Raw genomic sequence first — 12,232 nt, forward strand, 5'->3', positions numbered from 1 at the left:
GTCCTCCAGCTGATGTCTTGTCACATTCTCTCCTCCCCTTTCCACCTCTCTGCATGTTCTGTTGTTCTTTCTTCACCTCTTTCTTTTTCCCACTTCTATTAATGTAAGTCCCCTTTCTCCTCCTCCTCCTCCTCTGTCTCTCTCAGGCCTTCATTTCTCACTAACAGATGTTCTCTGCACCATGTGGGAGGGCATTCCTCGTCTCTGCTTTGAAAGCTTAAGAAAAAGAAGACTTACTCGAAGTAATCAAACAAGGACAGCGAAGGCAACACAACTCCCTAACTCAGCAGTCTCGCAGTAACTTCTGCTGTCCTGCTTTCCCCTGTAGAGAAGGTGTCAAGTTAAAGATCAGAGTGCTTTTGCCTTTTTATAACACACTGCTGCTCCCAGTGTTACACAATATCTGAAAGGTCATAGACGTGCATACACAGACACACACTCACGTGCAAAACAGTGCATGAGTGAGTAGCAAAGATGACTGGAAGTCAAATAGAAAAACACTCTCACATACACACAACAGCAGAAAGTGAGAGGGAGGCAGGAAAGCATAAACCTGACTCCTCAAACCTCATGGGTTCTTTAAAAATTCAAACATGCCAAAAGAGCACCGTGGGAGTCCTCCTGCAGGTCAAGAGTAAGGAAGGGATGAGAAGCAGAGGGGAGGGGGGGAGAGTGATAGACAGAGAGAGGAGTGAGAGACATGAAAGAAAAACAGGAGAGAGATGTTTTCATGTATTTTTTTGTCTTCCTTTGTCTCCCCCGAGAATGAGAGTAAAGTCTAGCACTATGTAGAGCTTCAGGGAATGAGGGAAATGTCTGTTTATGAGTGAGTGACTGAGAGTATTTTACATGTCCAACCAAAAACAGTGGCCTGAGTGGAAAAAAGGGGATAGTGTGTGTGTGTGTGTGTGTGTGTGTGTGTGTGTGTGTGTGTGTGTGTGTGTGTGTGTGTGTGTGTGTGTGTGTGTGTGTGTGGCCATGTACTGACATGGTGGCTGGGTGCTGGATGCTGCAGTAAGGTGACCCACTTACACAGAACACCCCCCTCCTGAACAAACACACACACACACACACACACACACACTTACACATGCCTCTGCACACTCCTGAACACTCACACCTCACCCGCTGGAGGATGCTTTGGCCCCATTTCAGACAGTAATGTGTTTCAAGAGTTGTGGAAGATGGGGCCGGGAGAGTGTGTGTGTGTGTGTGTGTGTGTGTGTGTGTGTGTGTGTGTGTGTGTGTGTGTGTGTGTGTGTGTGTGTGTGTGTGTGTGTGTGTGTGTGTGTGTGTGTGTGTGTGTGTGTGCGTGCGTGCGTGCGTGCGTGCGTGCGTGCGTGCGTGCGTGCGTGCGTGCGTGCGTGTGGTGGGGGAGAAGGAGAAGGGAGAAGGATAAAGCAAAGGAAACAAAAATTCGGGAAAGCAGATAGAGGTCACTGAGAAGATGTACTGTAGGTAAAGTGCACACACCGGGTGGTCCTCAGGATCATAATAGACGAACAGGGAATATTGTATGTGGTAGCTTGTTAAAGTGCGTCTGTGGGCACATTTCCCTCCCAACTAATCTAGTGCAGCCATTGACTCTGTGTACGTCCATGACATTCAGCAGAAAGGTCAACTCCTCGCCGGTATGCACGAGATAACAGGCCAGACACATCCATAGTGCTACAAAGAAAAACAGTGATATAATACAAGATAACGCCACACAAATGAAGAGGTGATGAACCCGAATCCATTATGCATCCATTTCATTCATGTATGAATATCTGATTTGTCTCCATTGAGGTTTGGTGGCTTGCAGGGAGCAATCAGCTCAGTGGGAATTAACTCATTCACAACTTGAGAGGGCTCATAGAAAAGCAAGAAAGTGTGAGTAGAACTTAATGGGAGATGTATAATATCACCATCTAGTGGAGAAAATAAATCCCAACATATTTATCTACATTATTATCTGGATAGAATACCTACCAACAGGAAGCAGTACAGCGGGGACACTAAAACTATAACTCTCTCTTCTGCTGGGTTTCTCCCAACGGGCCTTTACAGCAAGTACTGTGACAGCGCTCCTTAAACATGCTGCTCCCAAACCATTTCATAAACAAAAATCCACATACAAAAATGGAAACATTATTTGAGAACATCCCACTTAAATGAGTTAAGATAGCTCAGAGTTTTTAAGCTTGACTCATGTTAGGTACCGTGAGTCAGGATCTCTCGGTGGAGTTCTGCACTGGCTTTAAAACTGAGACATGACCCCCAATTTTTGTTTTATTTAATTAATTATTGACTGTTGTCTCACAAGGCTAACTGGCTACACGTTGTCTCTTTCCCTCTTCCCCACTGGGCATTGCAACATATGACATGCAGTGACGCAGATGACAAATGGCAGAGTCATGAGAGCGAGAAATTTCTTAATAAATTACATGTGAAAATATCTGAACCCATTTAGGAAAATAAGCTGTTTTGCTGAGACTTAGAAGAGAGGATTCATACCACTCTCATGAATGTCTGATTAATATGAAGCTGGAGCCAGCAGCCAGGCTAACAGTTTCCAGAGGGACTAGAGGATTATTATTGGAGAAGAGTTGTGCAAACCTGCTCTTCACTTAGCCTATTTTAAAGGTCCAGTGTGTAACATTTAGGAGGTTTAATGGTAGAAATGGAACATAATAGTGTATGATCACCTGGAAATAATAATCATTGTGTATTTGTTGCCTTAGAATGAGCTGTTTCTATCTACAGGGGGAGGTCCTCTTCTACGGAGTCCCCCATGTTGAACTGCCACGTTTCTACGGTAGCCCAGAACGGACAAACCATACTCTAATTTCACACTATTTCACACAACCAGAGGTTTAAACTGCTACTAATCAGGTGTGAAGCGACAAACATGATGTCAGTTGGTGAAGCTGGACTGGTTGGACCGGATTCATCCTTAAAAAGACACTCCCAAACTCTTGTGCAAGTCCTTTACTGTGTGGTGGAACAACTTCTGTATCCTGGAACAATTGGAGACAGGGTAATGGGTACTACAGTAGACAAGAGGAAAACACTTGGCTGCTGTACTGAATATGTAAATGTAATCAGCCATCCAGAGGCCATCATATGATTTGTCAGTGGAGCATGAGGTTTTGTGCTGTTGTGGGTCTTCATTAGCTAGAGGGAGAAATGCAAAGCCCAGGTGAAAATGCTGGTTTAGACAGCTGTGTTCATTATCCACACATTTAGAATAATCATTCACCATATACCAGGTAGCACAGGTGGAGCTGTACTGGAGTAAGTGGAAACAAAAAAAAAAAACTTTAGATTTATTGTGAAACAACACTGGTTCTGATTCATGTGACTGCAAAGTACAAGCCACGCAGGGCCTCGGCAGTACAGTATAAGTCATGTGAACACAAGCGATAAATGCTGCATTCTAATGTATTCAATCATAATGATCTAGTGTACAGTACAAATGCTTTCTGCAGCCTGAACACATTTTAATAAATGCAAAGACTTAAATCTGGGCCTCGGTAGGTGCCATTTCAAGTTAAACAGAATAGCAACATTGGTGTTAGGCTCCAACAGCGAACCACGTCAAGGTGCAGGGTGTGTACACACATTAATCAGGAAAGTCAACATATCAATATTGCAATGTCTGAACATGCAGATAATCTCTGTTTGTCCTGGTGATGAGGCAGACCATGGGAAGCACATACACTCTTTGCTTTGCTATACGACACCACTTCAAGGATTGCTCATATTATTGTCACTATGATACTGATGTTGAATGCACCAATATAATTTCATGATATTCCCAGCAGTTATAACATGGGAAATAATTGAGCGCTCGGGTGCATTTAATATCCTTACAGAGTTTTCTTTCCGGTTTCACAATAACTCCCAGTTACACTATTAGCGCTCTCTCTATTAAAGCCTCCTGCCATAAAGGGGAAACGGAGCCAAACAAATCATTAATTTCATACTGTGTGAGGCAGTCTGAACAGTGTATGACAGGGTTATCCCTCTTTTTGCAACAGGTTTTTAAAAACTGCCTCTACTTTATTAATTGGTACAGTTGACTGTAAAGTGTGGCATAGGAAGGGTTAAGTACCGGTATATAAAACCTAAAGTGATCTTGTATTTAGGTTTGTGCTGCCACCTTTCGTTCACCTGCGGTATGTTCATTATGAGTAAAACTTTTTCATTTGGACGCAAGATGTCGCTTTTGAGCAATAAATAAATAAATAAATAAATAAATATAAAATCCCCCGCATCAACAGTTCTTCTGACAATAACTCTGATTTGTGACTTACCCGATTGTTTACACAATCATCATGATAAGAAAGCAGCTCAAAAACATTATTACATGTGTTGTCACGAAGATATAAAACATTTAGTTTATTTATTTATTTTTTATTTACTATTTACTTTTGTCAACCACATTTATCAAACAGTCGGAACAAAAACAGCGTTTACCCATCAACTTCAGATTCAATGCAGCAAAATAAAATCTGTAGCTAGCTTCCAGGAGAAAACTCATTGATAATCAACGAGGAACAGAAGCGATACATATAGCTGACCTGGGATCTGATTTCTACTCATCTCCTCCGTCACACTAATGTAACTGGCGGAGTCAATCTGATCCCAGGTCGGTCTTCTCACCGCGCTCCCATGCGGTGACCACGTGTCTGTGTCCGGCCTGCCAGCGGACCATGTGGAGCAGCAAGATGGCGGCGCGGTGGAGGGGGAATGACGGGAATTTAAATGCCGGTAACAGCGACTTTCTGACCAGCAACACTCCCAATGAGGTACCGGTTTGTTCATTTTAGATAGCTGGACATTAAAAGAGCGGCCCACGAGCGGGTTTCGATGTATTAATAACGGTGATTCGCCGGCGCGCGAGGCCACATGCGGGCACGGCGACACGTGGCTGAAATGAGGGAGTAGTACTACTGAGACACTGACCGTGTAGCTACGGGGGAAGCTCACCGACACGTTAGTTAATGTGGTTTAATTTTAATGTTTAACATGATCTCCTCCGGTAAGGGTTCACGTGCGGACGCTGACAGGGAGACCGCTTCATTTCCTCTAAAGTACAACGTGTTCAGATAAGGCTGCACCCTGGACACCGGTGGGGCTCACTTCCCCGAAGCCTTTCTCTGATTTTTCTTTACCTATGCTCAAATGTTTCCAGTCAGGCGCGGGAGTGGACAGCTGTCACCAGAGAGCGATTACAGTATGCGGTGTGACAGTGGGACAGACTGTGTTACAGTGGGACAGACTGTGTGAGGGCTCTGGTTGTAGCTTTCCAGAGGTGGTGTGCGAGTTGTGACCCGTCTCTAGGGCCTCCTGTCCCCTCAACCCTCCTCCTACCTACATGCACACTCGTCCTAAAGAGACGTAGGATACTTTAATCATTGTCCATGCTAATGAGTGAAGCCACAGAGAGGGTTTCACTGTACATTGGTTATTGTTCACAGTGAGAAACGGAGCCCATCATTCAAATGTCTGTTCAGATAATGTCTGAAAGGATTGCTGGGTTAAGCAATTAGTTGAGTGTCAATCTGCAGTCAATTCATTGTTTTAAATCCCTCTCAAGTAATGTGGTTTTGGTAGTAGTTGATGATGAGCGACTGATAAAACATGACTTTGAATATATGGACTCGGGCGTTGACTATTCATAGACAGTGATTGATCAGTTTATAAAGAAAGTTGATAGTTAATCATAAGTTTTTTGTTTTATTATTTTAATTAGTTGAATATCTTTCTAATTTAAAGATGAATGTGTCCCTATCAATGCATTTATTTATTTCATTGCTTAATAAACATGGATTACACTTCAGCTCTGCCTCACTGGTTTTATTGCAGCTGTATTTGAAGCATTGTCAGAATTGGCAGCTCTTCCTGTTTATGCTGGGAACGTTGAATTTGAGCTTGTTGCGTCCTGTGCCTCAGCTTCTGGTCACACCCTGTGGATAGGAGTGTATTGTGACATTAAAGGAGGTAGAACCAGATCAATGTTCATGCAAATCCACAACACATGTGTTTAATATAACGTTTGTGTCTCTGCAGTTGATCCTGAGTCGTTGTGATGTGGAAGTTGTGGAGATGGACGCGCAGTCCTGCGTGGATCACTCAATACGGGCCATTTTTGAAGACTCCGCTGTCGTTTCAGAGGTCGGAGTTAAAGCGGATCATTTCATTTAAACCATTCTGAGGAGCATATCTGGGGGTAGCCCAGGACTATTACCTTTGTACATGTTGGTAGGGAGTGAATTTGGCATATAAATCATCAATAAATGTGGATCTGGTACCCTTTTTCAGGATAAGAGTGGAGCGGAGGAAGAGAGTGAGACCCTGCTGTCAGCCCTGACTGAGATGCTGGACAGTGTGGAGGATGTCAACGGGACTCTGTCTCCCTTTGACACCCTGCCAGACACCAAGCTCCTCACCCACCCAGAGCGCAGGGACAACTCAGTGGTAGGTGCACAGTCAGGAGTAAGAAGCACAAGCCTGAAACAACTTATTGGGAAATAATAATTAAATAATAATAATCTAGTTCCACAAATCCATTCTAATGCATTGCAGTTGTACTTCATGGTCACACTCTAACTATAAGCAGACATTAAACTTAACTTACTACCTCATGATGATCACATGAATTCGCCTGATTAGGTCTTACATGTTACATGATAGCTTAGATAAAGATGAATAGTACCTATAAAATAGTCTTAATTATAATATCCTTTTCTGTTAATGAAAGAATAGACACTAAAGATCTAAATGTTTTTTTCTTCCCCCCTAAGGAACTGTCACTTGCTGAGAGACTTAGACCGAGATCCAAATCATCAAATGTAACATTCACAATTAACATTGATGGAGAAAAGGAAGATAAGAGCAAAACAGAGAGAAAGAGCCCTCCACATCTGTACAAACAACAAATTCGGACATTGTTTCACGCCAGAAATAAGAAAGCAGAGGCTGAAGTCGAGGTCTTCACCACAACGTCTCTCGTCAACCTGGTGAATCTCATGCACCCTTATTGTCTGAAGCTGCACGTGGAGGAGGAGGGGGATAAACTGAGGAGGAATCACACATTATTCTCTCAGGAGGAGGTGTGGAAGTATGAGAGACCCACCGAAGAGAGCGATGAAGAGATAAATGTTGTGTCTGATGACGAGGTAACTGTGAAAGAGACAAAGGAGGAAGAAGAATGTGATAATGGCAAACTCTTGAAGAGTGCGTTGCTGAATGGAAACTCACCCAGAGCTCCACCATCCAGAGGGAAGAAAAGGGTGAGCTTTGGCCCTGTTCAAGTGTCTTCATTTGATGAATCAGTGGAAAAGGGATTGAAAGAGCAAAATCTAACAAGTGGACACACAAGTGAAACGGTTCCACTGAACAGCACAAAAGCACTTGAAAATCCAACTAGCTCAGCATTTGTACCTCAAACATCGTCCTCAGAAATGAACAAGGCTGAGGTTCTGCCACCCAAAGGTGAGACAAAGGCCAAGTCACTCAGCCTTCAACAGTACAGACAGCTGCGCCAAAAGAGACAACCCCTGGTGGAGAAACAGGGGAACTATACCACCAAGTGGCCCTCTGTTTCTGAGCCCCCGAAGGAGCTGACCCCCATCCTCTGTTTACAGGGACAAACACACAACGGCTGTGGACCAAAGACGGCACACCATTATGCAGATGGTAGGAGAAGTGGCGCCAATCAGCTCCCCACCTCTGCTCCACCTAGGCCTCACCCCTCAGAGGTCAAACCATCTGCTCTTCTACGTCGCAGCGGGTTAAAACGCCCCAGGACTGAATCCAAAATCATCTCCCCTGCCAGTCCGCTGCCAGACGTCACAGCTAACCTACCGGTGAATGTTATTGTGCCAGAAAGCAAAAACAGTCCAGCAAAGAAACCCACCGTGCTCAGTATTGATCCCCCAAATCCTGTCCTCCTTCCCCTCCCAGTTAGCCAAACAACATCACCATCCACTGACCGCTCCTCCCCACCAGAGTCGAAAGTGGAGTTCAAGCACTTTCAAGAAATCCAAAATGAATCCTCAGTCATACCTCTTCAACAACAGCCATCCTCCTTAGGGCAAAAGCTTAAGGTGTTAAAACCTCGGGTCTGCACCATCCTGTTTCAGGAAATTCAAAACAAGTTTACTAAGATAGCTTCAGGTGTCTCCTCAAGGTCTCCAGCACTGTGCCCAACCACAACACAAATCCAAACTTCTTCAGAGTGCAAGATACTACAGTCTCAGAAATGCAGTCTGATCCCGACAGAGGAAATCAAACTGGAACCAAAGACTCCTCTGTCGCAAAGTGCAGAGACAGTGAGGCAAACCAAGTGTCCTTCCTTCTCATCACATATTAGTCAGCTGCCTACTCCGGTAGATGCTTGCATACCAGTAAAGGAGACACTGTCAGAGGTTCTTCCCAGTAAATCCCCGCCTGAGGAACCATCTCCTCCTCTTCAGTTTGGCTGCAGAGTGCAGAGTGCAACCACTGACTCAGGTAAACTGTTGAAACATGTTAAATATAATCCATGATGGCACTAAAGCTACATTTTCATCTTCCAAATCTAATCTTTCCGGTTCTGTTTGTTCTTCTACTTCAGGAATTGAAGCGCCAGATCTGACCAGCCTGCTGGAACAGTTTGAGGAAACACAAGGTGTGTGATCAGATTACTGATAACACTATTGTTCGATGCTTGTGTCCGGTCTTGTGTAACCTTTTTTTTTTTTTTAATTCTTCCTCATCCAGCCAAAGAGGAGAGAGTGGAGCCCAAACTTATAAATGCCACTTCACCTTCAAACCTACAAACAGAAGGAGGCCTGAACAGAACTGAGCCTGTAGGAACAGAGCGAGCCTCCACATTACCACTGACGCCCCCTGTGGAAACACTTAAGCCTTTAAGCACTTCAGAATCACCTGGGACTCCGGAAACCCTCAGGAATATACTGCATCTTCAAACGTCAGAGGATGTGGACATACCAGAGCCCCTCGGCACTGAAATCATCCTTAGCACACAACATGATCTGCCAGCAAGACGCAAAAATCCTCCATCCAAGGCCATTCAGATAATTGACCCCCGTCCTTTACCGTCCAAAAAGACTCACAGTAACCTTTCAGAGTTCCCTGCTGCTCACACCTCTCCTCACCTATATTCATCTATATCCTCCGATCACAACTACTGCGGACCTCTAGACCGTTCACCCACAAGTGCTACTCAGTGGAGCAGAGCCTCTAAACTCAAGGATATCACTAAAACCACAGATAAATTGCAGGTTAGCACCCACGACTCAAATGCTGCTGCTGAATGCCAAAAACAGACCTCCATCAGTGACATTGACCCCAACATCAGGGCTGTTGATGACTCTGCAAAGTCTGTCACGCAGCCTTCCTCTGAGGAATCGAGGACCAGATCAGAGTCAGCAGACAAAGTTCTGTCACTTTCAGACAGCGCTGCCACAAAGCAAGACTGTGTTCATGCCACTGAAGACAAGAGGGCCCCATGCGCCCTCCCTACACCTCCACCCAGCCCTCCTGTCAGAGGGAGGAACAAAAGGAGGTATCGGAGAGGATCTCCTCGTTCTGATTCTAGCTCCAGCTCTTGTTCCTCATCGTCGTCCTCCTCCTCCAGCTCTGCATCTCGATCTCCAAAAAGACAAAAGTAATCATCTTCTGTAACTCATGTCTAGTTTTAGTCTTTGATTGTCCTCTCTGTGCATAACTCTCAATTTGTCCATCTTGCAGGCGCCATCACAAGCGTTCAGAGAGCAGTTCATGTTCATCGTCCTGCTCTTGCTCCCGCTCCCCACCTCGGCGGCGCTACAGGTGGTCTTATTCTAGATCAAGATGCAGTAGGTCGAGATCCAGATCTTGGTCCCGTTCAAGGTCCCCATCCATATCCCAATCACCATCCCCACGGATGTGCCATAGGCAGTGGGGAGAAGTTTGCAGGTCAGTTAATGTTGAAGATTTTCAGCAAATAAAATATAGGTGTACCTTTTTTCTTTTTTTTTAAATGTCTATTTTTACTTGTATCTCTCTCTGGCTTCACTGTGTGTGTAATCTCAGTCTTCCTCTCATCTCAACTCTTCATCCCTACAGCAGCAGAGACTCTAGGAGGCTCAGGAGAGAGCACGAGATCAGGATTCAGAAACTTAAAGCCATAGTGAGTAAAGCATTCCTGACATGTCAGCTGTGTAATGAGTGTTTGAGTAATGAGAGGTGAGTAATTATAAAATCCCTCATACAGGACGAGCGCAGGGTGGTGTATGTCGGACGCATCTGCAGGTCTATGACACACAGCGAACTGAGGGAACGCTTCTCTCAATTCGGAGAAGTAGAATGTGTGTCTCTTCACTTTAGAGAAAGAGGGTACGTATGCACACTGAAAATTATTAAAATTAGGCGTTAAAATGTTTCTATTGTCTTTACAGTGTTTTTTTTTACCATTAATCTGTATTTATCATTATTAAAATCCTGCGCCTTTGGTTCCCATAGTGACCACTACGGCTTTGTCACATTCTACAACATGGATGATGCTTTTGCGGCCATTGATAATGGCAGCAAACTACGGAGACCTAACGAGCTGCCGTTTGACCTCTGCTTTGGTGGAAGAAGACAGTTCTGTAATTCAGACTATGCTGACCTAGGTGAGCCTCAAAACCACAAAGTCAAGTAGGTCGCTATAGTGAAGGCTGGAGTTTAAGTTAAAACTATTTATAGTTTCTCTCTTGGCATACACTGTCACGGCCCTGTCACTGTTAGTTTTGCAAGTTGCACCATAAAAACCTAAATGTGGTATTCCTGGTAGAATCATGAGCCAGGTTTACATTTAAATGCATATTTTAAAAGGTTTTTTTAGAAAATTGGTAGAAGAAAATGTGAATCAGTGCTCCTTTACATCCACTGTTTTTAAGTCAATATTAGAAGTTTAGCACACCACGATAAACAGGTGGTGGTGCAGTTGGGTGCCATTAAACCATTGCAGGGGGTTTTATGTGCAGATAAAAATATATATATATGGAAACACTTGGAACTTAATGTAGAGTTGAGTTTCTGACAGTGCCAATGTAAACTGTTACTGTTATTAAACAGAACAAAAAGTCTTTCATAGCGTCATCAGGAGCAGGTTGTTGATTTGTTCAAAAACATCATCAGCCTAAGTGATGCATCTGGGTAATCGGCTTACCAGCAGCTGTTTCCTGACACTTTGACCTGCTCCTGATGTTGAATTTCAAGTCAAACTGAAAGCTTGAAACAATACCTTCTTGCTTGTGTTGGATCTGGACATTGTGTGCTTCTCAAAGTTTACTGCAGTGAGACTGTATGATAGGTATCATTCAGTGCCATTCAATGACTTAGATACACCCCTGTTCCTTTTATTGTGGAAGTCACTGAACACAACAGTAAACGTTCCCCCTTTTCCTCAGACGCAAACAGAGATGCGGACCCGTCTCCTGCCAAGAGCAGGTTTGAGGACCTTGACTTTGATTCGCTGCTGAAACAGGCCCAGGGCGGATTAAAGAGGTAGCAGAGCTGTGTGGAAGGACGAGTACACCAAGCTGGATGTGGCAGAGATAAAAAGAACCTCAGGGCCTTGTGCTCCAGTTATGTAGCAAACCTTTGTATGTTAGTAGTTTTTGCATGTTTTGACCCTTATATGCATGCAGTTTATGATGTGTACAGTTAACATGTCAAATATGTAGCACTGTTAATTTGATAACGTTATTAGTGGAGCCCACTAAACATTTTTGTTGCGATTCCATAACACTGATAATGTTTTATATATTTGTATATAAAAAAATAAAGGCTCTTTATTGTGTCTCCTGATGCAGTGCTTTCATTAGTAATGTTATTAGTTACAAGTAAAACTGTCCACTGGCTCAGAACAATTCTGACCTACTAGCCAGTAAATCAGTCCTCTCTCTTCTCTTTGTTGTTGTAAATCTTCACAATGACCCAGAATCACGTTCCAGCTCTTTCTCAGTTTCTTCTATAGGCTCCTGTAGTTGACTCAGAATCCAGACATTTTTTGCTGTGCGTGCCCCTAATCTTAAAAGTGATTTTCATTTGCTGTCTTCAGATCCTTAGAGCCTTATTCCCTTCCTTCACAGAGTCAGCAACTTAATTTATGCTGACCACGTTATGCTCATTTGGAAGCTTGAAGACTGTCCTATTAAATATCAAAGCAGTGACATAAAATGTGGCTTTAACTTGGACATATCCAACATTT

At 43.8% G+C, this 12,232-nt stretch overlaps 1 protein-coding gene across 3 annotated transcripts; it reads left to right on the forward strand.

The window, feature by feature from the left end:
• Nucleotides 1–4,655: 4,655 nt before the first annotated feature.
• LOC127354812 (peroxisome proliferator-activated receptor gamma coactivator-related protein 1) lies at nt 4,656–11,821 on the forward strand. Of its 3 annotated transcripts, none has more exons than XM_051385042.1 (11): nt 4,656–4,793; nt 6,058–6,162; nt 6,310–6,465; nt 6,792–8,502; nt 8,606–8,659; nt 8,752–9,661; nt 9,745–9,951; nt 10,102–10,165; nt 10,250–10,371; nt 10,498–10,649; nt 11,430–11,821. In XM_051385042.1, exons 1-11 carry the CDS (start codon nt 4,698–4,700, stop codon nt 11,528–11,530), a joined length of 3,678 nt encoding a protein of 1,225 aa, XP_051241002.1. In that variant the 5' UTR covers nt 4,656–4,697; the 3' UTR covers nt 11,531–11,821. The 3 variants fall into 3 exon arrangements, with proteins under 3 accessions (XP_051241002.1, XP_051241004.1, XP_051241003.1); XM_051385044.1 differs by having other exon boundaries at nt 4,682–4,755; XM_051385043.1 differs by having other exon boundaries at nt 4,693–4,793; nt 10,105–10,165.
• Nucleotides 11,822–12,232: the final 411 nt, after the last annotated feature.

Source organism: Dicentrarchus labrax, unplaced genomic scaffold (assembly GCF_905237075.1).
Source record: "Dicentrarchus labrax unplaced genomic scaffold, dlabrax2021, whole genome shotgun sequence".
Classification (NCBI taxonomy): Eukaryota; Metazoa; Chordata; class Actinopteri; family Moronidae; genus Dicentrarchus; species Dicentrarchus labrax.

What these genes read in the sequence shown, in the direction of transcription:
- LOC127354812 (XM_051385042.1), top strand. Translation starts at nt 4,698, where the DNA reads ATGTGGAGCAGCAAGATGGCGGCGCGGTGGAGGGGGAATGACGGGAAT. An exon ending in CAGTGGGGAGAAGTTTGCAG is followed by an intron (nt 9,952 to 10,101) that starts GTCAGTTAATGT and finishes TCATCCCTACAG; the next exon opens with CAGCAGAGACTCTAGGAGGC. An exon ending in TTCAGAAACTTAAAGCCATA is followed by an intron (nt 10,166 to 10,249) that starts GTGAGTAAAGCA and finishes TCCCTCATACAG; the next exon opens with GACGAGCGCAGGGTGGTGTA.